The 25997-nt window shown below is 37.6% G+C and overlaps 1 protein-coding gene across 1 annotated transcript in view; it reads right to left on the bottom strand.

Moving 5' to 3' along the window:
- The window catches only part of LOC109919487 (dedicator of cytokinesis protein 1-like), a 344368-nt gene that overhangs the window by 256058 nt on the left and 62313 nt on the right, over window positions 1-25997 (bottom strand). Inside the window, exons 7-9 of the mRNA XM_048609182.1 lie at window positions 20881-21029; window positions 13068-13203; window positions 483-640 (exon numbers count right to left, since the gene is read on the bottom strand). Of these exons, the coding sequence (XP_048465139.1) occupies window positions 483-640; window positions 13068-13203; window positions 20881-21029 (443 nt within the window). The remainder of the gene's footprint in view (window positions 1-482; window positions 641-13067; window positions 13204-20880; window positions 21030-25997) is intronic.

Raw genomic sequence — 25997 nt, forward strand, 5'->3', positions numbered from 1 at the left:
GTCTGAAAGGTGCATGTACTTTAAACAGAAGTGCAATCTCTTTAAAATAATCTAACCCAGAAACGGGCAGAAGGTATCTCAACTAACATTATAAAGGTGCTGTTTTGAAATACATTTTAATAGTTAATGTATGAAATCCAAGTGATTATTGCAATTTTTCAGATTGCAGGCAAAAAGGAATTGTATAAAAACTTAACATCAATTGTAGTATGACAATATGGAATGAAATATTCCATTAACTACCTTTTAAAAATAATAGAAAGGAACGCTACTTTTTGCAGGATGGTTGTTTTTCAAAAAACAAACAAACTGTACATCTTCAGTGACTTTTCTTGAACTTTAAATATGATTATTATTACTAAATTTAACAATCAGTTCTACACATTAATTATGCAAATACTCATTGCTGAACAATTTTGATTAAAGGGAAATGGATAAACAAAATAACGTAGAAACTATGTAAAATTAGGCTGACTACCAACCTGATAAACTTGGACGTAATAGGATCATATAAAGACATTAAGACTTCGGCGTCCTCTCCTATTTTGCAGACAACATTCTTCAAAGTTACAAAGAGACTGAAAGAAGGTGTGACAGCAAACTTTGCTTGTCTGTTTATGTCAATGTTATGCTTCTGAGACTGTAAGTGAGACAGACAAGACAAGGTTATTTTGGATATCTAGAAAGTTATTATCGATTCAGTATTTTATTTACATATTCCACTTAAGCAGCAGAAGCATACATGCTCCAAGGACTTCCCATGCATATAAATATCACTTAAAAAGTTGTCTCTGAAGAATTACCACATGTCAAATCTACTCAGCAATTCCACAATGTATTTATTCCCACCATTTAGGGCAGAAAAAAAACCACAATTATTTCCTGGAGCTAAGTTACATGTTTAAATTGGAAGTTACATTTCCATTACCACATTCTCCCTTTTCTCTGTGAATTTAAAAAACAAAGCTTCCAAAGTCACAAATCATGCTAATTTAAAACAATCTTAGAAGATTTAAGCATCCAGATTCATCCAACTTTTTAAAAAAATTTTCATGAGTATTACTGGAAAGACCTCTCCATTAAAGTATCGTTTTGCCAAGGTATGACAGTCCCAGTACAATCTACCAATTTGTTTACAACTGCAATTACTATGTGGCTGTATTTCAATTAAACTAAAGCTCAGTTTTGCATATGGATTTAATTGTAAAATATATACTTAGAAAAGCATTGATTACAGCTTTAAATGAAAATTTAAAAATTTATACAGCTTGTCAATGGATATATAATCGGCGTAACAGCAGGAGACAAAGTGGTGGTAGAAGCTTGCTTTTTGGATTGGAGGCCCGTCACCAGACATGTCCCACAGGGATCAGTTCTGGGTTGTCTTTTGTTTGTCATTTATATAAATGATTTGGATGAGAATATAGAAGGTATGATTACTAAGTTTGCAGATGACACCAAAATTGGAGGCATAGAAAACCTTCTTCATTGTCTCCTAAGTTTACAAAGGGATTACGATCAAGTTAATTGATGGGCTGAAAAATGGCAGATGGAGTTCAATCTGGATAAATGCAAGGTATTGCTTTCTGGTCCAACAAACCGGGGCAAGGCTTATACAATTCATGATAGGGCCTTGGGTAGTGTTGTAGAACAGAGGGATCTAGGGATACAGGTACATAATTCCTTGAAGTTTGCGTCACATACAGACAGAATGATTAAAAAGGCATTTAGCATGCTTGTCTTCATTGCTCAGACCTTTGAGTATAGGAGTTGGGAAGTCATGTGGAGGTTGTACAGGACATTGATGAAGGCTTTTCTGGAGTACTGTGTCCAGTTCTGGACACCCAGTTATAGGAAGGATATTATTCAGGTGGAAAGGGTTCAGAAGAAATTTACCAGGATGTTGCTGGGTATGGAAGGTTTGAGCTATAAGGAAAGGCTGGATAGGCTGGGGCTATTTTCCCACTGGAGCGTAGCAGGTTGTGAGGTGACCTCATAGAAGTTTTTAAACAGGGGTATAGATAGGGTTAATAGGAGGTGTCTTTTCCCTAGGATAGCGAATTTCAAGACTAGAGGGCACATTTTTAAAGTGACAGGAGAGAGATTTTTTTACACAAAGGGTGGTTCGAGGGCACAATGGACTTTCTGAGGAAGTGGGCACAGTTATAACGTTTAAAAGACACTTGGATAAGTACACAAATAGGAAAGCTTTGGAGAGATATGTGCCTGGAGCAGGCAGGTGGGGCTAGTTTAGTTTGGGATTATGTTCTGCATGGTCTGGTTGGTCCAAAGGGTCTGTTTCAGTGCTGTATGACTCTATAAACTACCAACCACAATGTAAATCATTTATGGAAACTTACATCAACTTAAATTAACAATTGCAATGTTGGGGTGAATAAGGTTGCATATAACTGAAGATGTGAATAACAGTAACAGCTGTATTAACAGCAAAAGCTTTGGTAGTCTCACAGGAGACAGATTATTTCTGTCAGCAAAATCTGTCTGCCTTCCAGTGCCACAGTAACCTCACTCCTCAGCAGAATTTTAAATCCCACACTGCAGGAAGACATGATCAGGATAACTGAATACCATGCAAAGGTGGAAGACCGTTTGCAATTTTCAACAGGAGACAGAGTTTGAGTTCCATGTAATAGCTCATGATAGCAGGACTAATATCAATAAACCATCTTGGGAGACTTCCTTAAAATACTATACATAGTGAAATCATAAACGTTTTTACAAAGAACAGGTTTATAGTTTTTCCTACATACACGAACATAATAAAATTTCTCCCCTTGTGAATGAAGTGCAGCTAGATTCTGTGAGATAGCATTTCAAGCTCTAATTTGAGCTTGAAAACATTTAGTAAACTAAAAGCTAAATTTAAATTCTCTTTCTCCTGTTCAGATCTTCTCACATCAGGCAGGGTATTATAAAAAGGCCTAATAAATGGCCACCAAGATACACAAAGTGCTGAGTCAAGTGTAATTTATTTCTTACCCAAACTAATCTTCTTTTATGCCTCTCTTAGATAGCAAGAGTATAACCAGGAACACAGTCATGCATTGCATTCTGAGACTGTTATTCTATTAGTATCAACCATAAATTATTTGGAGTTGTTTGCAATTCATTAATCGCATAGTCTGCATACACTAATTATGAACGAACTAAAACCTTGGGTAGGGAAATTGAAACAATGCTTATAAAAAAATTTATAAAAATAAACAATACTACTCAAGCCAATTACTTTACTGAATATCCAGTTTTATTGATCAAATTAAATAGTACTTAAGCTTGACGTTCACTAACTCTGTCCAGTTGACCATACTCAAGGTTTTGCAGCTGATTTCAGTATCATTATAAAAGAAGTCCATTTGCTTGACAAAAAACAATCATTAGCTGACTGCTTTGGTAACAATCACCAAAAAGAGTCAAAATATTCAATTAAAAGATTCTGCATCCAACAAGTTTTAGTTGAAAATGTAAAATGAATGAACAGGGGTTATTTGAGTGTTTCAAATATTTGAGCAGAACAATAAAAAGATTCTAACAAGTTAATATTAGATAAATTGCATACACTAAACCATTTCATAAATCAACATAATATTGAAAAACTAAATGAATGAATTCATACAACGCTGAAGCCAAATTTTAACAGTAGTTACGACAGTTAAAATCAATTTACTACTTCAGCGATTTTGATATCTGCCAGTATGATCAGATTTTACAACTCTACAACAGAAAATCTGCAAATTAAGTTTGAGTAATAAGGGTATGGACTAAATACAAACAGGGCATAATTTCTAATGTTTATTTTTAGTCACAAATAGATTTGTTAAACTGCTTCATTTGGCCATAATTTTGCAAAGTATTCCTCCACGATTTCACTATTTATGGAAATGACCTGACTCAGTCCTCACTAAACACCACTTTGAAAGGAATATTCTCAATTTGGTTATCTTCTTTGAAAAGAAGTAAAATTGAAAAAGTAAAATTTGATTTTGCAATATTTCAAATATTTTCTTACCCAAACAGCAAATATATAAAAACATTTTACAGATTCAAATGTTTCACTTGACAAGGTTTGCATAGGAATGAATGATAAAAAAAATTTCAGGTCACAAAGCCTCAGCTACCCAGAATACAATTATTGATTGATTTCAGCAACAGGATGCAAGATATTGATTGGGATAGCTAAGTAACTACAAATTTCAAAAGCATTTGTGAAAGACCTAAGATGACACACATGCTTACAAAATAAAGTGGAATCTTCCATCTGAAAGACTAGTTTCTTGAGTTCATAAGATATAGGGGCAGAATAAGGCAGTTCGGTCATGGCTGATATGTTCCTCACCTTCATTTTCCTGCCTTTTCCCCACAACTCCTCAACTAACTACCAATTAAAAATCTGTCTAACTCTTCCTTAAATTTACTCACTGTCTCAGCATCCACTGCACTGTGGGGTAGCAGATTCCACAGATTCACAACCTTTTGTGAGAAGTAGTTTTTCCTTTACTCTGTATTAAATTTGCTACCCCTTGTCCTAAGACTATGACCTCTCATCCTGGAATGCCCCATAAGAGGAAGCATCTGCTCCACGTCTATTTTATCTATATCTTTTATAATCTTGAATACCTCAATTTGATCTCCCCTCATTCTTCTAAATTCCACAGAGTATAGGCCTAAACTGTTCAATCTCTCTTCATACGACAAACCTCTCATCTCTGGGATCAATCTAGTTAACCTCCTCTGAACTGCCTCCAAATACCTTCCCTCAAATAAGGGGACCAAATTTGTGCGCAATACTCCAGATGCAGTCTCACCAAAGCCTTAAATAGTTGCAACAATACTTCCTTTCCTTTATATTCTATTCCTTTAGCTTTTAAAGCCAACATTCCATTTGCTTTCTTTATTACCTGCTGTACCTGCATGCTAGTTTACTGTGATTCACAAACGAGGACACCCAGATCCCACTGCACCAGAGCACCCTGAAGTCTCTCCCCATTCAGATAATAGGTTGCCTTCCCATTTTTCTGACCAAAATGCATGACCCTCATACTTATCCATGTTAAACTCCATCTGCCATATTTTGGCCCACTCTCCTAACCTATCTATAATCCATTTGTAAGGTCCTTATTTCCTCATTGCAATTTACCATCCTTTTTTTATTTGTGTTGTCTGAAAATTTGGCTATAGAGCCTTCTATCGCTGTATTCAAGGCGTTAAGGTAGACTGTAAACAGCTGGGGTCCGAGGACTGAACCCTGTGGCATCCCACTAATGACTTCCTGTCATCCAGAAAACAAAACCCATTTAACCCGACTCTCTCTTCTGTCCATCAGCCAGTCACCTATCCAAGCTAATAAATTACCCCTAATCCCAAATGATTCAACCTTGTGAATTAACCTTGTGTAGCACCTTATCAAACGCCTTCCAGAAGTCCAGATATATAATACAGCTACAGGATCCCCATTGAGATTGAACATTTTATCAAAATAAAGATTTAATTAGACACTAGCATCACACAATCATACACCTGTTATGCAAGTTATAAATATTAATACATTTCTGACTGCAATAACTTTGGAGGCCTTGGTATAACACATACAAGGCATACTCGTTTTCTATTCAGAATGATGCTTTATTATGTATCTGCATAATCAGAACAAAGTTTAACTTAATGCAATGAATCATTTGAATCATCAGTAATCACTTATTCACAACTTTCCATAAGAACTCAAGTAGAATGACTACGTTAAAGTCTTTAATCTGCTGCACAATTCAATAAGACCATAGATGAGCTTCTTCAAATCTTCTTTCTTGTCAATTCTGTCATACTTCTTATATGTATTTAAGTCGCAAAATTCTACATTTTAAACTGTACAGAGGACATCAGTAAGCACTACACTTAAGCCAATTGTTTGAAAGACATGAAGTCTCATTTTTAATTCCTTATTGGATGTCAAGTAGCTCTGGTGTAAATTTCACACTTCAATGAAGCTGGGTTGAAACTGATGTTCTATTCTTAATATCATTGGTCTATAGAAATGTTGACACCTTTTCAGGCTATGGAAAGATCAATAAGCTTCATTATTACTTGCACCATTTACATTCATGTAAAGCAAAACATCCAGCACAGTGATAACTCCTCATTAATCTCTGGAATATGGTATTGATTTTCCTTGAGACATATCATTGAATGTCAAATTATGAGTTTGACTCAATTCATACTGGCTATTTTTAAATTCATTTTTAAAAATCTCTAATTACAAGAAAGCTGCTGCAGAGAAAGGCAGAGAGCTCATTTGTCAAAAGTAGGAGTTCTTAGTCTGCAGCAAATTGGCTTACATAGTCAACTTTCCACAAAAATTCAAAGCAGATTTAGAACTAGTGGCAGCAGGTTATTCACAAGTACATGGTAAACTTCAGGGTAAGTGCGCTGGATGAGAAACTGTAAGTGACTTGCAATCCGTTTTCTATTTTCTGCATGTTCATCTGCTCATTTTCATGACTGCTGTAATGTAAATTAGAAATGGTAGTGATCCCAAAAATAATTATTACAGCACACAGTCATCACTTGGCCTTATTTCTTCCCCACACTAGTATGTCAAATGTTTACTTTTAGAAGTATGAAAACTTTGGACCTAAGTAATAACCTCAAAATCCGACTTCTTTTTGAATTTTTACAGACCTTGATAAACACATGACATGGAATCATTTTTTTTAAACTTGTGTTACTGTACCCACAAAAAAGGCAAAGGGAGCTAAGGAAATCTATTACAAATCCAAGTTGACTAATCTTTAATTTATAAAAGTAATTTGACTACTCTTGTTAATCAATTTGTATTTTGCATTGTATTGAAGAATAATGGGCAAATGCAATTTTGTCACTGCTTCTTACAAATGAGGACCACATTATTCTCTCAGACATACATATGCCAGCTGAAAGACACTGCACAAAACAAACTGGATAGCTGACAGGTTGAAAAACAAATACTTTGGATTTTGTTACAAAGTGAAAACCAGCAACTCTAAGGAATGTTAAATGATGCATTATAGAGAGGCTGTTTTTTAATATTCTTCACTGATGAATCAATAGTCTACATTGCATCATCTCATTAAGCTATATAAATTTAAAAGAAAACAACTAATTAATATATATTTAATGCACGTCATGTAGAAAGTACTCAGACTATTAAAAACCTATTACAATTCATGAACACAATAGATGGGAGATAATCCTCAACTCCATTTGCCTGCCTTTTCTTTATCACCCTTGATTGCCTTATTGATTAAAAATCTCTCTCTCACCTTTGCCAACCTTCAGCAGTGAACAATTCCACAGATTCACCAGGCTCAGACAATTAAAAACTCCCTCTCACCTTGGTCTTAAATAGGCAACTCCTTTAAGACCTAAAGCTGTAACAATGGCTTCAGTCTGCCGAATGGTTAGTTGGAGGAAATGTCTGTTTATCTAGTACAGAATGCCAGATAAGCAATCTGACAACTTAGCAACAATGTAAGAGTCCACAGAGGTGGCAATAAGGTAGAGTTCAGTGTCATCAGCACATGTGAAAAAGAACTGTATGCTTTCAACTGACGTCACTGAGTGTCAGCCTACAGATGCAAAATAGGAGGGATGCAGCTCTCTTTTTTCTGGGCGACTCCAGAAGTAAGGATATAAAAAGAGAAGCCATTGCAATGGATTTGTTGGCTATGATTAGATTAGAAAGAATTGAATCAAATAAGACTAATCCCAGATGTACAACACTGGGGAGACAATGGAAGAGGTGTGACCAACCCTGTCAAAGGGAGGAGCCCAATTAACAGAGACACAGTCAGCCAAGACACAGACGACAAAGATGACTGAAGGAGGGTCTAGGCCCGAAACGTCAGCCTTCCTGCTCCTCTGATGCTGCTTGGCCCGCTGTGTTCATCCAGCTCTACACCTTGTTATCTCAGTAGGAATTGCAGATGCTGGAGAATCTCTCTCTCAAAGACAAAGAGTTTACTTGTTACAACCACTTAGGGTGTTATTTGTGGCTTTAATAAGAGCTATTTCTGCACTGTGGCAGATGCATAACTTGATTGGAGGAATTCAAACATGAGAGTTTCTGGAAAGATGGGAATGGACTTAGAAAGCAATGACACATTCTAGGACTTCGGAAAGGAAAGAGGCAGGAAATGGCATGAAAGCTTGCAAAAGTGTAACTTTGCAAGCTTCTCTTCTTCAGGCAAATGCCCAATGCCCTTTTACAATTATTGAAGGAATCAGTTTTCACCATCTTTTTAGTGTAGCATTCAAAACTTCAATAATAGCAGAGTGAAAAGATTTCTCCTCATCTCTACTCTTCTGTCAATTTCAAATTAAAGATCTCTCGTCACTGAGTCATCACCAGAGGGAACAGTTTTTGCACTATTCCAGCAAAACCTCTCATTACAGTTAAATCAGTGTTATCCAGCAACAAGATGAATTGAGTTGGTAAATCAAAATATGCCAGTTGACAGAAGGAATACTGCCAAGGCTGTATAATGAGCAGAACAGAGACTTTTATGGTACCTGAAGGAGTAAAACATTATAAACCCCTCCAAATCAGTTTTATACAGTCATGGCCTCAGGAAGCAACCACCCATTTCACTTGTTTGCTAATCAAACTAACAGTACCAACAGATTCCTTTTTTCCAAAAGATAATGACCTGTCTGTTAGGATATACCTGTCAAATGAGGGGAAAAAAATGAATTAGGTAAGATTGCCAAATTATGGTTCATGTTATTAAACTTCAATAGCCAAATAAAGCTGGTCTTGGATGACACCAGACATCCAAGTTGATAAAGCATTCCAGTTGGTGTAGTGCCAGGTAACAGAATTTTTACTGCATTTTGAAAACCTTTACCAGGTCATGTTATTTCTTTTTTCAAATGGACAGCAGTGCTATCCTTTCCAAGCTCTTTTCATAACTGAAGTCCCTCATTCCTGATAACATTCTGGTAAATCTCCTCCGAATCCTTTCCAAAGCTCTTACATCATATCTGAAGTCTGGTGTCCAGAATTGTCCAAATAACCCAGTCAAGGCTTAACCTCATTTATAAAGTTCCAGGATGAACCCTTTGGTTTGATATTCTATATATACTCGTAAATCCGTCAAAACCTTTAAGTTGTGCATGTTTGGCCATCAGGCATCTCTACTCAAGTACATTTGTCAAAGTCATTCCACTTAGAATATACTGTGTTTCCTTCTTAGTCCTCCCAAAATACACAATTCCACACTTCTCCAGATACAACAAATGCAACTTCCATTTCTACCCGCTTTGCCATCCTGTTTATGTCATTCTGAAAATTACAACTATCCTTATGATTTCACTGCCAAATTTGGCAGTGAACTTTATAACACTACTCCTCATACCAGAGTATCGCTGGTTAGTGAAAGTTATTAAGTGAGAATAAACCCCCAAACTAAGCCTCAAGAACACTATGCCATACCAACTCCATGCCTTAAACCATTCATCCAGCAACATCCTTTGCCACATTATAACTTTCCCTTTAATCCCATGGGCTTCCATCTTTTTATCAAACCACTAAACTAGTACATTGTCACTGTCCTACAGACGTCCAGATAGATACAAGAGTACCTGACCAACCTTCTACCTGAATGAATTCAATCAAGTTAAGCATGATTCACCTTTAAAAAATGCATGTTGTTCCAAGTTTATTTTGTCCCCAATAATGATTTGCATTAACTTTTCCAAGAACAATGTAAGGCTGCCTAGCCTACTTCTTAGCAACTCTCCAAACCTCCAGTATTGAATCCAATTAAAATTAATTGAATATAATCACAACTTCTAATATTCTTACCTTGCTTCTTTCAGTGATCTACAACACATTCTATTTAGGGCAGGTGACTGATCAACTTTCAGAAATGCTAATTTTTTCGGCTATCTCTATCAATTGCCTTGCGTAACTTCCCTTTCCCCTTTTAGTACAACCTTCATTTGGCTTCCTTTATAAAATCAAAAGAAAGCACTTCGTAATATACTTGTCATGTCCAATACTGGTACTCATTTTTGTTGCACAAGCTTGAACTCCGCAACAAATTTATTCATCCATTTCTTTTGCACTGTTTGGAGCTCTGTTATTGAAGAAAAAGAACTAACAACGAAACAACTCTCTTTCTGTTCCTTATTTGAAATCAAATAGATAAAAGTACTAGACCTATTTATTCGGAACTGCATCATCAACTGCATTATGAAGTACTGCTATGCCTCCTCCGCTCTTTTTGCCCATTCATGAATACTTGGTAGCAAGAAATATTTAAAAAAATTCCTGTCCTTGCTGCCCAATGCATACTAATACAACCACTTTACAAACCTACATAGAAATTTATGCTGATAGCTCATCAATCTTAGTTGTTACATTGCAGGTACTAACCAATACTGATCAACAGCCCTTTCATCACGGAGTCATAGATTCAAACAGATACACAGCACAGAAAAAGCCCTTTGACATGGTGTTCATGATGGTCATAAACAAGCACCTAACTATTTTCATCCTATTTTTCAGTTCTTGGCCCATAGCCTTGTATGCCTTGGCATCACAAATGCACAGTTAAATTCTTAAATGTTGAGAGTTTTTGCCTCTACCAGCCTTACAGGGAGGGAACTCCAGATTCCCACTACCCACTGGTTGTAAGAATTCTTCCTTACATCTCTTAACCTTCTGCCCCTTACTTTAAATCTACACACTCATCATTGATCCCTCCACCAAAGGATAAAGTTTCCTCTTGTCCTCCCATTATCTTTTCCCCCTCAAAATTTTACACATCTCAATCAGGACCCCTCAATCTCCTCTGTGCCAAGGAAAACTTAGCCTGTCCAATTTCTCATCATAACAGCTAGGGGTGCAACAGTTTGTGCATAACAAGTCACTGAAGGCTGGCAGCTGTGATACTGCAGACCTCTGGAAGAGGCTGTGATGGGTAATCCACTCAGCACATCTGGCTGAAGATTGCTGCAAATGCTTTCGCACTGATATGCTGGTCTGTCACATCCTTGACCATAACAATATTTATGGAACATCCTCGTCCACTTAATTTATTAATTTTTAACCTGCCATTCATGACTGGATGTGGCAGCACTGCAGAGCTTAGATGTGATCCGTTGGTTGTGGGAATGCTGAGCTGTCTATCACTTACGAAATCTGCTTTTTGGCATGCAATTGATCTTGTTTTGTAGCCTCACCATGTTGAAAACTCATTCTTAGGTAAACCTGGTGCGTCTCTTGGCATGACCTCCTGCACTCTTCATTGAAGCAGGGTGGATTCTCTTTCTCCGTGGTAATAGCTGAATGGTGGGATACTACTGATACTACTGCTACTGGGTGTCAGAGGTGGAGGAAGTGGATGCTTGTGCATGTGGTGCCAATCAAGCGGGCTGCTTTGTCCTGGATGGTGTCAAGCTTCTTGAGCGTTGTTGGGGATGAACTCATTCAGGCAAGTGGGGAGTATTCCAACACACTCTGGTCTTGTGCTTTGTAGATGGTGAACAGGCTTTGAGGAGTCAGGTGGTGAGTTACTTACTGCAGTATTCATAGCTTCTGGCCCGCTCTTGTAGCCATTGTGATTATGTGGTGAGTCTAATTGAGTCTCTGGTCAATGATAACACCCAGTATGTTGATAGTGGGGCATTCAGTGATGGTAACATCATTGAATGTCAAGGGACGGTGGTTAGGTTGTCTCTTATTGGAGATGATCATAGCCTGGCATTTGTGTGGCATGAATGTCACTTGCCACTTGTCAGCCAGCTTTAGCAATATCACATCTGTGATACCCGCTTTGACTAACAATAATGAGCTAACAATAATGATTTGACATTTGCACTCAGGACTTCAAAGAGCCACTCACAATTCTCTTGATACCCTCAAAACTACTACAGAACTATTTGAAAAATATACTTTCCACTGTCTTGAATTCAACTGGAAACCAGGAAAATCAATTCTGAAAACCAAAAGAACTGCGGATGCTGTAAATCAGGAACAAAAACAGAAGTTGCTGGAAAAGCTCAGCAGGTCTGGCAGCACCTGTGAAGAAAAATCAGAGTTAATGTTTCAGGTCCGGTGACCCTTTCTCAGAAGGATCAATTATGAATCTTGCCAACTGAAAATGATTAATGCAAATCCATTTGTTACCCAGCTACAATCCTTTATTCACTGAATTAATAGTTCACACAACATAGGCAGTACCCATAAAGAAATTACTTCTGTTGTTATCAGCTCATTTTTTGCCTTGAACGAACATTAGCAGGTAAAAGCCAATTGGTCTCTTGCCAGCCATTTTCAACATCGAACAGGATATGCTGACAGAACAAAACGTACGGCTCTCAAACTGGAATATTAAGTAACTGCAGCTTAACTCTAAAATTAGGATGAAAGAAAAACACCCAGCATGGGCAGATTGAGAATTTTTAATACAATTTGCACTGCATTATAAAGAATTTGCACAAAACAATTTCTATGGCCGCCTATTCAATTTGTGCATCAAGAAGTGCATAGCTCAATAAGATGCTCTGAATAAAACCAACTACAACATTCAAACCAGGACTGCAATTAAATTTAAATGTAGCATAAAATGGTGATATTGATCAAGGTTTTCATAGTGGCTTATGGTAATTGAGTGAAATTAAGACTTGACACTTCATAGGAAATTTTGCAGGGCATGGATACACTACCTAACAAAAGTCAGATCTTGTCTGAAATTAGACAAACTACATTTAACTCAAGCAATTATCAATCATGCAACATTTCCTTTACACAACCTTAACTTGTAAAGAGAATGTCAAAGGTTCAGAGAATACATCATCTTCATCTTCCTTATATTTCAAAATACACTGCAAAATCCAATACCAAATTAATGAACAACAGCAAAACATTTACTGCAAATTTGACAAAGCATTTCTAAGATCTTTAGCACATAATCATATTTTATAGTCAACATATAAACATTAAAACCAGACAAAAATTCAGAAGTGAACAAATTATGTCGGCCTAAATGCAATTGACCATTTATTTTAATCACCTTTTCTTCCTCGATTCTTTCTTCTATCCGTTTCAATGCCATTTCGTGAGCTCTAAACAGACTTATGGTGCTAGTTTGGTCAGGATCTAAAATATTGCCATCTTCATCTCGCACCACCAAATCAAGATCAAGGATTCTAGAAATTAATGAGAGCAGATCTGTAACAAACTGAATGTATGATACATTTCAAAAAGATTTTCATAATGCTGGAAAAAGTGAAGTCCACAGTAATTTTTCAAAGGTTTTTTTTGTTGCATAATAGGTTTGTGCATTTGCCACGGTCATTCACTGGCTGTGTGCAACTTTAATTGTGGTGTAGGCTCAAGTATGCTCAAAGAATCTGGATTATAATTAATAAACATGTTATATTTCTTCAGGACTCACCAGCAAATCTGGTGATTTAATAAGCATGACCATAAAATGCACACCTCCATTCCATTCACCTCTACCTATTTTTAAACACAGTATAATGGGTTTTGTCCATTCACACCGTACTGATTGGTCCAGAGTTGATTTGTTTTGCACCAGTAAAACAGCACTTCGTTTATTTGATATATAAAAGTTTATTGTCATATTTGGGTACTGAGTTTTGATCTTATGGGACATATTTCCTTTGCAGTACAAACACAATGTTTTCACACATTCAATACATTCTGCAGCTTTTTCAGAATCAGAAGTTTTGATTCTATTGAAGCCTTGCACAAAGAATAACTACTATAAAAGAAAAATTCTGAAGGGAGGAACCAACCACTTGATAAATAAGGGAAAACATCTACTTTAAGAAAAGGCATTAACTGTGCAAAGTTGAGTGGCAGGTCAGATGAATGATCCTATTATTCATAGTCTGACCGCACAGAACAGAAGAGGCCCTTTGGCCCACCAAGTCTGTGACATCAAAAATACACTAAATCTACTGGTCCCACTTTCCAGCATTAGGCCCATAGCCTTGAATGTTGTGACACCTTCAAGCACTCAGCCTAATACCTTTCAAAGGTTGTGAGGTTGCCTGCCTCAACGACCCTCCCAGACATGTACAACAGTGGGGAAAAAAAAAAGTTTCCTCAAGTCCCCTTTAAACCTGCCTTTCACTTTAAACGTGTGCCCCCTTGTAACCAATCCTTCAACTAAGGGAAATAGCTGCTTTCTATCCACCTTATCCATGATTCTCAATCTTATACATCTCTACAGGACCCCCTCAAACTTCTCTGCTACAAAAACAACCCTACCTTAACCAGTCTTACTTCAGAGTTAAGGTGCTCCATCTCAGGCAACATCCTAGTGAATCACCTCTGCACCCACTCTAGTGTGATGACCAGAACTACACAACACTGCAGCTGTGGCCTAACCAAGCTCCTATATGCTGCAACATAATCTATGCTCTTATAATCTATGCCTCAACTGACAAAGGTGTGTCCTATTCTCAATTACTCTATTAACCTTCCCTGCCATGTTCAGGAATCTGCAGCCAAGATTCCTCTGAGCTTTTAAGTGTCCTGCCATTCATTGAGTACTCCTGTGGCTTGTTACTTCTTCCAAGAGCATTATCTCACACTTATCATGGCTAAATTCCATCTATCACCTATCTGCTCAACCGACCAATTTGTCTATATCCTGCTGGAATCCAAGACCATCTTCCTCTAGGCTGACCACCAGGCGAATCTTTGTGTTATCTTCAAATGTGCTTATCATCTCACCCTCTCATTTTCAACTACATGACAAAACAAATCGAAGGATTAATCAGGAGGAAGAATTTAGGGTACGAGAGAAAACTAGTTAGGAATGGAAACATAGCTAGCCAAAGTTTGTACAGATTCTTAAAAAGGAAGTGTTAATTAAAGTATTTGTTGGTCCTCTAGAAAGGGAGAATGGAAAATTAGTAGTAGATAAGGAAATAGCAGCTGAAATGAATACATATTTTGTTTCTATCTTCACTGTATGGGCTACCAAGAACATTCCAATTATTATTATAAATCAGGACTTGGAATGGAGAGAGGAACTTAGTGAAGTTTCAATTATAAGAGAAACAGTACTAAGCAAACTGAAGAATCTGCAGGCTGACAAGTCTATTGACCTTAATGGATTTCATTCTAGAGTTGGAATAGAATGGCTAATGACCTACTAGATGCATTGGTGTTGATTTTCCAAGATTCCAAGAAAGGGTGCAGAGGAGATTTACCAGGATGCTGCCTGGACTGGAGGGCAGGTCTTGAGGAAAGGTTGAGGGAGCTACGGCTTTTTTCATTGGAGTGAAGACGGATGAGAGGCAACTTGATAGAGGTGTACAAGATGATGAGAGGTTTAGATAGAGTGGATACTCAGAGACTTTCTCCCAGGGTGGAAATGACTATTACACGGGGGCATAATTTTAAGGTGATTGGAGGAAGGTATAGGGGAGATGTCAGAGGTAGGTTCTTTACACAGAGTGGTGGGAGTGTGGAATGCGCTGCCGGCAGTGGTAGTGGAGTCAGATACTTTAGAGACTTTTAAGCGACTCTTGGATAGGCACATGGAGGGTAGTAAAATGTAGGGTATGCAGTGTAGTTTGATCTTAGTAGAATAATGGGTCAGCACAACATCGTGGGCCAAAGGGTGTGTACTGTGCTGTACTGTTCTATGTTTTAATCCTTTGATTCAGGAAAGGTTTTATCAGACTAGAAAATAGCAAACTCAACCTTGTACGGAAAGTGGAAAGAGGCAGAAAACTATCCGTCAGTTGCACGCTTAAAAAAATCTCAATATTATTGGGAACAGTCAGTCCGCTTCCAAAGGGAAAAATTGTGACTGATCAATTTAGGAGTTATGTTGATAGGGGGAGATGAAATAAGGCGCCACATGGAGCATATACACTAACATAGACCACTTGGGTGGAACAACCTGTTTATGTGCTGCAAAATTCTATGGTTTCAGTAATAACCTGAACATCTGATAAACGGATAGCAGATAAAATTTGCACTCCTATAATTTCTAATCAAAAATGTATACTCTCTCTCTTTAGGGATTGGAGAGATTCAAGGCATTAAAACTTAACCAACTTCAGCCCATAAAGATCCTTTACCACCAACATATGCTGTCCTCAAACCCTTTGTGCGCAGCAACAGGGACTGGGAAAGGAATACAAGGCTGAAGAAATAAACTTCAGATTACAGAACCAAAGGATCAAATGTTCATAAACAAATTCCAACCATCCATAAAAATAAAAACAGAGAAACAAAATAATACATAATATTGATAGGTTGATTGAGCGGACAAAAAATTCTGGCAGATGGAAATATAATATGGGAAAATGTGACAAGAGAATGAAAATGTATGAAGAGTAACAACAGAAATACGAAAATATAAAGAGATTTAGGTATTTTAATGCAGGAACACCAAAAAATTAGTATGGATGTACAACACATAATCATGCAAGCTAAGAACTGTAGATGCTGTAAATCAGAAGCAAAAACAAAGTTGCTGGAAAAGTTCAGCAGGTCTGGCAGCATCTGTGAAGGAAAAAAAAAGAGTTAACGTTTCGGGTCCGGTGACCCTTCCTCAGAACTGTAGACATTGGAAATCTGAAACAAAAACAAAGTTATTGGAGAAACTCGGCAGTTCTGGCAACATCTGTAGAGAGAAAAATAGAGTTAACGCTTCGATATCCTTCGTGAGGACAAAGGTCATAGAATCATAGATTTCCTAGAGTGGATGCAGACCATTTGGCCCATCAAGTTCAGACGACCCTCCGAAGAGTGTCCCACCCCCACCCTACTCTGTAAACCGGCATTTCCCATGGTCAGTCCACCTAGCCTGCACATCCCTGGACACTGAATTTAGCATGGCCAACCCAATTGACCTGCACATCTTTGGACTGTGGGAGGAAACCCACAGACACGGAGAGAATATGCAAACTCCACAAGACAGTCGCTCAAGGCCAGAATTCAGCTCGCGTCTCTGGTGTTGTGAGACAGCAGTGCTAACCACTGAGCCACCATGCCGCCCCAGATCAGTGGACTTGAAACATTAACAACAGATGGATGATATGCTTCCATTATACAGGGCATTGATGGGACCAGATCTTGAATACTGTGTGCAGCTTTGATCACCTTGGTTAAGGATGTAACTGCATTGGAAGCATTCAGAGACAATTTACTTGATTGATAACTGAAATTAGTGGGTTGTCTTTGAGGATAGACTGAACATGCTGAGCACATTTCCACTGGAATTGAGGAGAGGTGGCATGATTGGACTGTTTAACATCCTGAATGGCCTTGACAAGGTCATGTGGTGTAAAGATCCCTTTTAATTTTTTGGCCTGAGGACTAAAAACAGGAAGATCTTTCTATAAAACCAAGTAAACAGTGTAAAAAGTTGTTTGCAATTTTAATAAGTTACTGAAACACCTTGTGCATCATAAATACAATGTTGCCCATATTGGAGCAGTGAGAGAATTCCAAACAAACTGACACTCTTCAGGTTCAGGGCAATTCTGTCCAGAGAACTCTCTTGATTGGCTTTTCAACTAGTACCAGTTATTGTGGGTTCAGACTTTTCAGCATAGTAACAACCACTTGATTGGTTCCTGGCAGTAGGATAAAGCTTTATGTGTGGGCAATATAGCAAAAAACATCTAGCCTGCAAAGAAAAAATATCAATTTCTCTTTGTCTCCCTGTGTGTAAAGTAGCAAAAGATTATTCGGCTACTCTCCCTCACCTTTCCTCAGAGTTGCTCTGTCTGCAAATCCCCTGTTGAAAGGTAAAAAAGGAAGGGCAACTCCAAAGACAATGAAAGGACAAATTGTCAAGCAGCGAATGAGAGAGAAGTGGTATATATACAACCTCGTATCATCAGCAGAGTCAGAAAGAATCAAAACAAACTAAAAGAAACACTCAATATTCAAAGTTGTATCTCTGGCAATTAAATGCTTGAATGGGAATCTTTGAAAGGAATAGAGTTCAAGTTATATGAATATAGATGACAATCCAACTTGCTTACTTCTTGTCATTCACTAAACACAGTATGATTACAGCAGCTATTTTCTGGAAATGGAAAAAATATGGTGTGCATACTCTTTTAACCTGAATTGGATAGGTTGCACAGAATTGGAGCAATTTAGTGGTTTAGTCAAATTTTCACATTTGTGATGACTCCAGGAATAGTGGAGCTTGATTTCCAGTACACTATCCATGAGAATCATGACACAGGAAAAGATGTTTCCACTTATGGATGAGTCTAGAACAAAGCAGCACTATGTCAAAATTTGGAGTCACCCATTTCAAACAGAGATGAGGAGCAAATTTTTTTCTCTGATGGTTTTGCAACTTTGGAACTTCATGTTTAACATGGTGGGGGCATTAATATTTCTCAGGCACACAGATGGATTCCCTAGTCTAATAAGAATCTAAGGTTTTGGGGGTAGATGGGAATGTGGAATTTGAAAGACAGACAGATTAGCCATGATCTTACTGAATGGCGGAGCATGCTAAAGGGAAGGATGGTTCACTTCTGCTCCTATTTCACATGTTTACATACAGATTTATGTAGCTTTTTCCAGAATCAGAAATTTCAATTCTGTTGTCATCTTTAGTGAACGAATACTTAGCAATACTCTATTTTAAAAGTGTACTATTGCAATAAAGATACTAATTTCATCACAAAAGGTTTTGCTTACATATGCTACACCACACCTACAAACCTGAAGTGCATGGAGGGCTGGAGTATGGTCGCAAATAATTAATGGTAGCAGTGACAAAAATGGTGGAAGAAAGAGTTTGATACAAGACACTGCCTGTGACCTTTCATCAGAACTGGAAAGAAGTGAGAGATGAAATAAGTTTTGAAGAAGGGGCAGGGTAGATAAGAACAGCATATCACAGGGTGAACAATTCTACAGACTGAAATGGCAGAACTAGTAAGGGTTACAGGGAAATGCGAAGAGAACAGCACTAAAGTCTTAATGCTTACTCTGAGAAGCAGTGCAGATAGGATGAGCTGAATGGCCTACTCCTGCACCATAACATTTTGATTCCGTGATTCCAGGGCGTAAGAGAATGGAGACAGGATAAGAAGGAATACAAAACAAAAATGTGCCTAGATGGGGGTGGGGCGCTGACTGAAAGAAAAACTAAACAAGCAAAGAAAAGAGCACAGAAAAATGAAGCAGAGATTATGGATTTAATTTCTTGAACTCAGTAGTAACTCTGTATGTCCCTAAAGTGTATAAAGAAAAATTAGAATCTGTTCCTCAAGCTTAATGAAATAGCACAATTAAACATTGCAGTAGCTACCATGGCTGAAGTAATTTGGGTGGAGGTGGAAGAGACAGCATGGGATGGATGGTTAATACTAATTTGTCAAAGTTTTGTGAGCCTTCTGTATACTTGCACACAAATAGCTGTACACATCATATATACACATATTGCTTTACAACCAGCAATGTGACAACCTTTTGCCTTGATCATCAATGGTGTCATAAATACAGTCAAATATATTAAAAAAGTATACAATAACAGTCTTGTCATCAATGAGTACTTTCTATTCAGGTGAAATGAATCCGGATGTTCCTTTGGAGAGCCTGAACAAAATTAGTATTTGTAAAGAACATGGAAAGAACTTCACAAGTGCTTTGCTGCAAATATGACTGATATAATTAACACAAGAATTTGTTATTTAATTGGCCTTACTACAGCAAACAACATTAATATTTACCCCTCTATGCTAATATTGAGAACTCATTAATTTTACCAATTAACCAATGTGAAAGGTAATTTTTGGTTTAATTCTATAAATGCCATGGTTGTCCACCTGTGGCCCATAAAAAGACTAATGCGAACAATTGTGAAATCACATTTGCAGCACTGTCACAGAATCTTCCATGCAAATTTATGCTACAAAGCACTCTATTATGCAGTTTTGCCTTGGAAGTCACTATTGTCACGAAATTATTCATCTGTTATTTCCAAATTTCTGAAGGTCATCATACTATTGGGACATGAGCACTTTAAAAATAGTTTTAAAATGAAAAGAAATTTGCATATACATTTTGGAAGAAAAGAGCATTCGAGCTGATCAAGGCTATGAAGATAAGCAACTAATGCACAGATTTACATACAGTTTGAAACTGAAATATGTACACTATTAATGCTATGATTAAGTGAGAGGTAAAGCCTAACATCAATGATTACTAATATAATTTTCAGTCAAAATTTTATACCTCATTGCCCAAACAATAAAAGCAACTTGTAATCAATGATTAGGTCAACATTTCCAAAATGAAAATAGGCAATCTAAATGCTGATATTTGCACTCAGAGCTCTAAAAAGATGAGTAAGGTAAAACCAAGAGCATAAAGAACAATAATTACTCTTCTTTGATACAGCAAGCAAAATAAATGTCAAAAGTTCTGTTGACACCAGGTTAAAAGGAGCACAGGATAGTGTCAAGTACAAAAGCACCCAAATTGAGAACAATTAGCTGATACCCATTTCTCAAAAGTTACATTTGACAGCTTATTCTTAATTATGTAAGCAAATTCACAACCTAAATTCCTACATTCAGCCTTTTGTCAATTGGAATGTACAACAGAATAGTAGACATATCACTCTTTAAACTACCAAAATGTACCTGAACACATACCATTGCTGTTGGATTTTAATGCACTTCAACTAACCCACATAATAAAACATGGTCAGCAAAATAAGCATTCCATTTAAAATAAACAAACTAATGCTTAAATTACTGAATTAACAATCAGCAACATTAATATTTCATGGGTTTATGGGTTAAAACAGACTGATAAGAAGAGTAGATTATTGGGACACATCATATTACGCAGACCTGTTGCCGTAATCTATTTTGGCAGTGACTTTCTGCTTCAATTCCTTCAGCTCATCTTGCGGGAGTGTTCCAGAAAGAATCTGGGAGCGCCATTCAATAAGATCGTACATCATATGTCTAACTCGGCTGAACATCTCTTTGTTGTCATTCTAAAAGAAAAGATATTTGAATAGAAAATTAAATATGGAGAACAAGCACTGTTTATCAAAACCATTCTTTACAAAATTCAACATTACTGATTAACAACTTAAGCTTAATAACAGAATATTGATCACTTGAAGCTTGGAGGTGTTTAATACGAAACCCTGTTCTACAAATTACACACTTTTGAATGTCAAGCAGGAACTTACACAGTAGCTGTCATGTTGAAGGACAACTATGTTGGGGGAAAAGGTAGAACCAGAAGTTGTGGTCTATTTCAATCCAATGAAATAGGAAGGAAAAGGGTTAAGGTACTTTATGTAGAATTTAGGGAGGAGATCAAAAAGCAGACAAAGGATAGTAATCTCTAGATTAGTGCACAGAAGGAAATGGCAGGTTAAAACATGGCGAGAGGAACATGAAGGAGGGAGGGAGCTTCAGATTTGCAAACTATTATGTTCAATTTATGGCAGGAGGAACCAAATCAATTTGTACCTGCTGCACTTGAATACAGTTAGGACTAATGTCTTGTAGGCAGGGTTAGGCCCTCGTATGGCATAATGCTTGTATCCCTACCCCTGAACCAAGAGGCTAGGTTCAAGTCCCAACTGTTCCAGAGATGTGTAATAACATCTCTGAACAAGTTGATTAGAAAAATAGGTGATTTTTTTTTAAAAATGTGGAGGCAGATTTACAGGGCTCTTGTGGCGTAGAGGTAGTGTCCCTAGCCCTGAACTAAGAGGCCAGGTTCAAGTCCCACTGCTCTACGGTGTGTAATAACACCTCTGAACTATGAGAAAAATGTTTACATGTGCTGCAAAGGAAGGATTAAAATAATTCAACAATATTTGTATATAGTATTTAAAAAAGCAAGCAGCACAGAAGACTAGGAAAGATAATTAAAATAATGATGTTAGATGCAAACAAAGAAAATACACAGAAATTTAAAATTACATTTGGGCGCATGTGTATTTGCACAAAGTGTAGGTAATAAATTTGGTCAGTTGCAAGTACAACTACGAAGTGGGATCAGGCATTTGTGATCATGGAAACTCAGTCTCAGAGACTTGGGACAGAAATATGGGATTTACCTGAATACTTAAACAGGGTAAAAAAAAAAGTTGCTCACTCACCTACCTGCCCAGCCATCCACCAACTCACCCAAAAACCTGGGACTTTTAAAGAGCTACCCGAATAATGGCAACTCATGTTCTAAAAAGAGGGGTGTCACCTCTCTTTGACCATTGAGGGATTTGAAGTCCTGGCTGAAAAATCAGAAAGAGATCTGGTCACAGAAGTCTTTGTGAGCAGCACCAAGGCTCACAGCATCAATGCTGACCAGAAGATCTAGCTATAGTCAGGCTCATGGAATGCACAACACATACCAGATGAACTCCAATGTGTAGAAGAGTGCGAACTAATGCACTTTGGCAGGAAGAATGCACAGAGATATGAAGGGGTCTGTGTACAAATCTTTGAAGGCGATGAGCGATTAATAAAGCATATAGCGTCTTTGTTTTTATAAAAACAGAGGCAATAGAACACAAAAGCTGGCCAGTTATGCTAAAACCATAGGAAGCATTTGTTCAGCACCAGCTGAAGTTGTAAGTTGTAAGCTTCAGAGGGTGCAGAAGGCATTTATCACTTTTGCTGTAGGAATAAAAGAGACACAAGAGGTCCAACTACATGGATAAGCTAGAGTAGCTGGGATTGTTCTCCATAAAGCATAAGCAGAAATTGGAAATGGTGTTTAAAATCATGGAAGATTTAGATAAAATAAACTAATTTCAAATGTCTGAAGTAGCATGAATCAGAGGTAAATACTTAAGGAAATTTACAAACAACTAGTGGTGACTTGAGAAAAGGCCTTTTTATGCTCAAGAGGTTAGGACTGCTATTAGGTTGGTGGAAATAAAATCAATAGCAGGGAAACAGTAACAGATTCAAAGGAAAAGTGGATAAATATTGCAGGAATATTGAAAGAACAGAGGAGCAGGATGACTAAATTCCATTTTGAGGGAGCTAGCAGGACTGAATGAACCAAAGGGCCTCCTTATGTGCTGTACTATTTTCCGGATTTTCTTCCAACCATGACAGTAAAATGTGACACACGTGTAACCGCAGATATTAAGTGAGTATATGTGTCAGTATTTACTCTGGAGAAGGATATGGAAGCTAGAGAACCTGGAGAAATAAATAGTGATATCTTGAAAAGTGTCCATATTACAGAGGAGGTGGCGGATAAATCCCTGGGACCTGATCAGCCGTATCCCAGAACTTTGTGGGAAGCTAGGAAGCAATTGCTGGGCCCCGACTGAGATATTTGTATGATCAATTGCCATGAGTAAGATGCCAGAAGACTGGAGGTTGGCTAATATGGTGTCATTATTTAAGAAAGGCCATAAGGAAAAGGCAGAGAACTATAGACCGATGAGCCTGATGTCAGTGGTGGATAAGTTATTTGAGGGTATTCTGAGGGACAGGATCTGTATGTATTTGGAAAGGCAAGGAACAATTAGGCACATTTAACATGGCTTTGTGCATGGGTGATCATGTCTTACTGACTGGATTGAGTTTTGTGAAGAAGTGACAAAGATTGATGAAGGCAGAGGAGTGGACGTTGTCTACGTGGACCTTAGGAAGGCATTTGACAAGGTTCCACATGGTAGAATGGTTAGTAAGATTAGATCACATGGGTCCAGGCGGAGCCGGCCAATTGAATACAATATTTGCTTGAAGATAGGACAAGGTCAAAAATCACACAACACCAGGTTATAGTCCAACAGATTTGTTTAAAATCACAAGCTTTCGGAGTCTCGCTCCTTCTTAACACCTGAAGGAGGAACAGGGCTCCAAAAGCTGTGTTTTAAATTAAACTTATTGGACTATAACCTAGTGTCGCGTGATTTTTGACCTTGTCCACCCCAGTCCAACACTGGTACCTCCACATGAAGGTAGGAGACAGAGGGTGGTGGTAGAGGGTTGTTTCTCTGCAGCCTGTCACCAGCAGTATGTCGCAAGGATTGGGACTGGATCAACTGCTTTTTGACATTTATATAAATGATTTGGATGTGAATTTGGCAGGAATGGTTAGTAAGTTTGCAGATGACACCAAAATTGGTGGTGCAGTGGACAGTGAAAAAGGTTATCTCAGGCTGAATAAGCTGGGGCTATTTTCCCTGGAACATCAGAGTTTGAGGGGTGACCTTATGGAGGTTTATAAAATCATTAGGGGCATGGATAGGATGAATAGCCAAGGTCTTTGTCCCACAGTAGGGGAGTCCAAAACTAGAAGGCATAGGTTTAAAGTGAGAGGAGAAAAATTTAAAAGGCACCTCAGGGGCAAATTTTTCACAGAGGGTGCTGCACGTATGGAAACAGCTGCCAGAGGAAGTGGTGGAGGCTGGTAAAATTACAACATTTAAAAGGCATCTGGATGGGTATATTAATAAGAAGGGTTTAGAGAGATACAGGTCAAATGCTCTCAAATGGGATTAGATTAATTTACGATTCTGGTCAGCACGAATGAGTTGGACCAAACATTCTTTCTGTGCTGTATGACTATGACTGTACGCATAGTATTCCATGAAAAAGTTTCAATACAACAAGATGCATGTGATAAAAACCATCCCCTGTCATTTTTTTTCATGCTATACAGCATATTACTAGGATTCACAGCTGCCATCCAATTGATTGCATTTTGATACACTTCAAAATAGATTGTTCCTGCATTATATATAACTAAGAGGTATTTTGTACCAGTATCTAGTTTTGAAAAATAGATTGTGATAAAGGAAATAATAGTTACATATGTAAGTTATCTAGCAAGCAGCCACACCCAAAGCAAAAGCAGTATCATGAATTCAGTGCAGAATGTGAAAATAAATTTATCGTGTACTGTAAAATTGCAACTACAAATCATACAGGACCAGAAATGATAATTGCAATCTATCTGACCTACCCCAGTTTCTAGAAATTACTTTAAACCCACACAAAAATGACATTCTTTTAACTAGGCAATTATCCAAATAACTCTAAGTCTTCCATTCAATCAAGGATCCAACCTATAGGGAAACAGGATAGAAAGATTTTCCAAGAATGGTTGATTCAGAATAAACTTCCAAGCAGTGTGGTCAAAAATTCTCTTTACATCCTTGCATACTGTGTGAAACTTCTATTATGGTGCTTGTGTAACACACATTGTTTTGGGTCTTTAAGTCCTTGAGCACAATGGAAAAAAAAAAATCAAGGAACAAGGAAACAAAACAATACTCAAAATTCAAGAATAAAAGGACAAGTTAGACACATAAGCATTCAAGAAACATTAACTTACGCTCAATGCTAGATCAATATTTTTCCATACATTTTAAGTCTCATTCATGAGTGCAGACAGACATCGCTGGTAAGGCCAGCATTAGTTGTCCATCCCTAATTTTCTTGGGAAGTTTACAGTGAGCTGTCAATTGGATTTTCCAACTGTAACAGGCATATCCAAACTGCTCTTTGGAATGAAGTTCCAGTATTTTGACCCAGAGAAATCCAAGTGTGGAAGAACACTGAATGACAATACAAAATAGGGGGTAAAATTCTAAATGGAGCCCCGGAGCAGAGGGATCTGGGTGTATATGCACACTGGTTATAGAGAGGACAGATATAGTACAGTAAGTAAAGCAAACAGTGTCCTTGGTTTTAACAACCAGGACATAGGGTACAGAGCAAGGAGGTGATGTGACCTTGTTTAAGACATTTGTAAGACTTCAATGGAAGTATTGTTTAAAATACTAGATATCATATTACATAAAGAATTTGAATGCATTGGAGAAAGTGCATGTGCAGTTTACATGAACAGTTACAGGATGAGGAACTTAATTTGTGAACACATTGAATTTGGGAGAGAAGGCAGCTGGGAGAAGATATAATAGAGGCTTCAAGATCATGAACAGCATGGATAGATTAGATAGGGAGAAACTGTTCTG

This window comes from Rhincodon typus, chromosome 20 (assembly GCF_021869965.1).
Source record: "Rhincodon typus isolate 14 chromosome 20, sRhiTyp1.1, whole genome shotgun sequence".
Taxonomy (NCBI): domain Eukaryota; kingdom Metazoa; phylum Chordata; class Chondrichthyes; order Orectolobiformes; family Rhincodontidae; genus Rhincodon; species Rhincodon typus.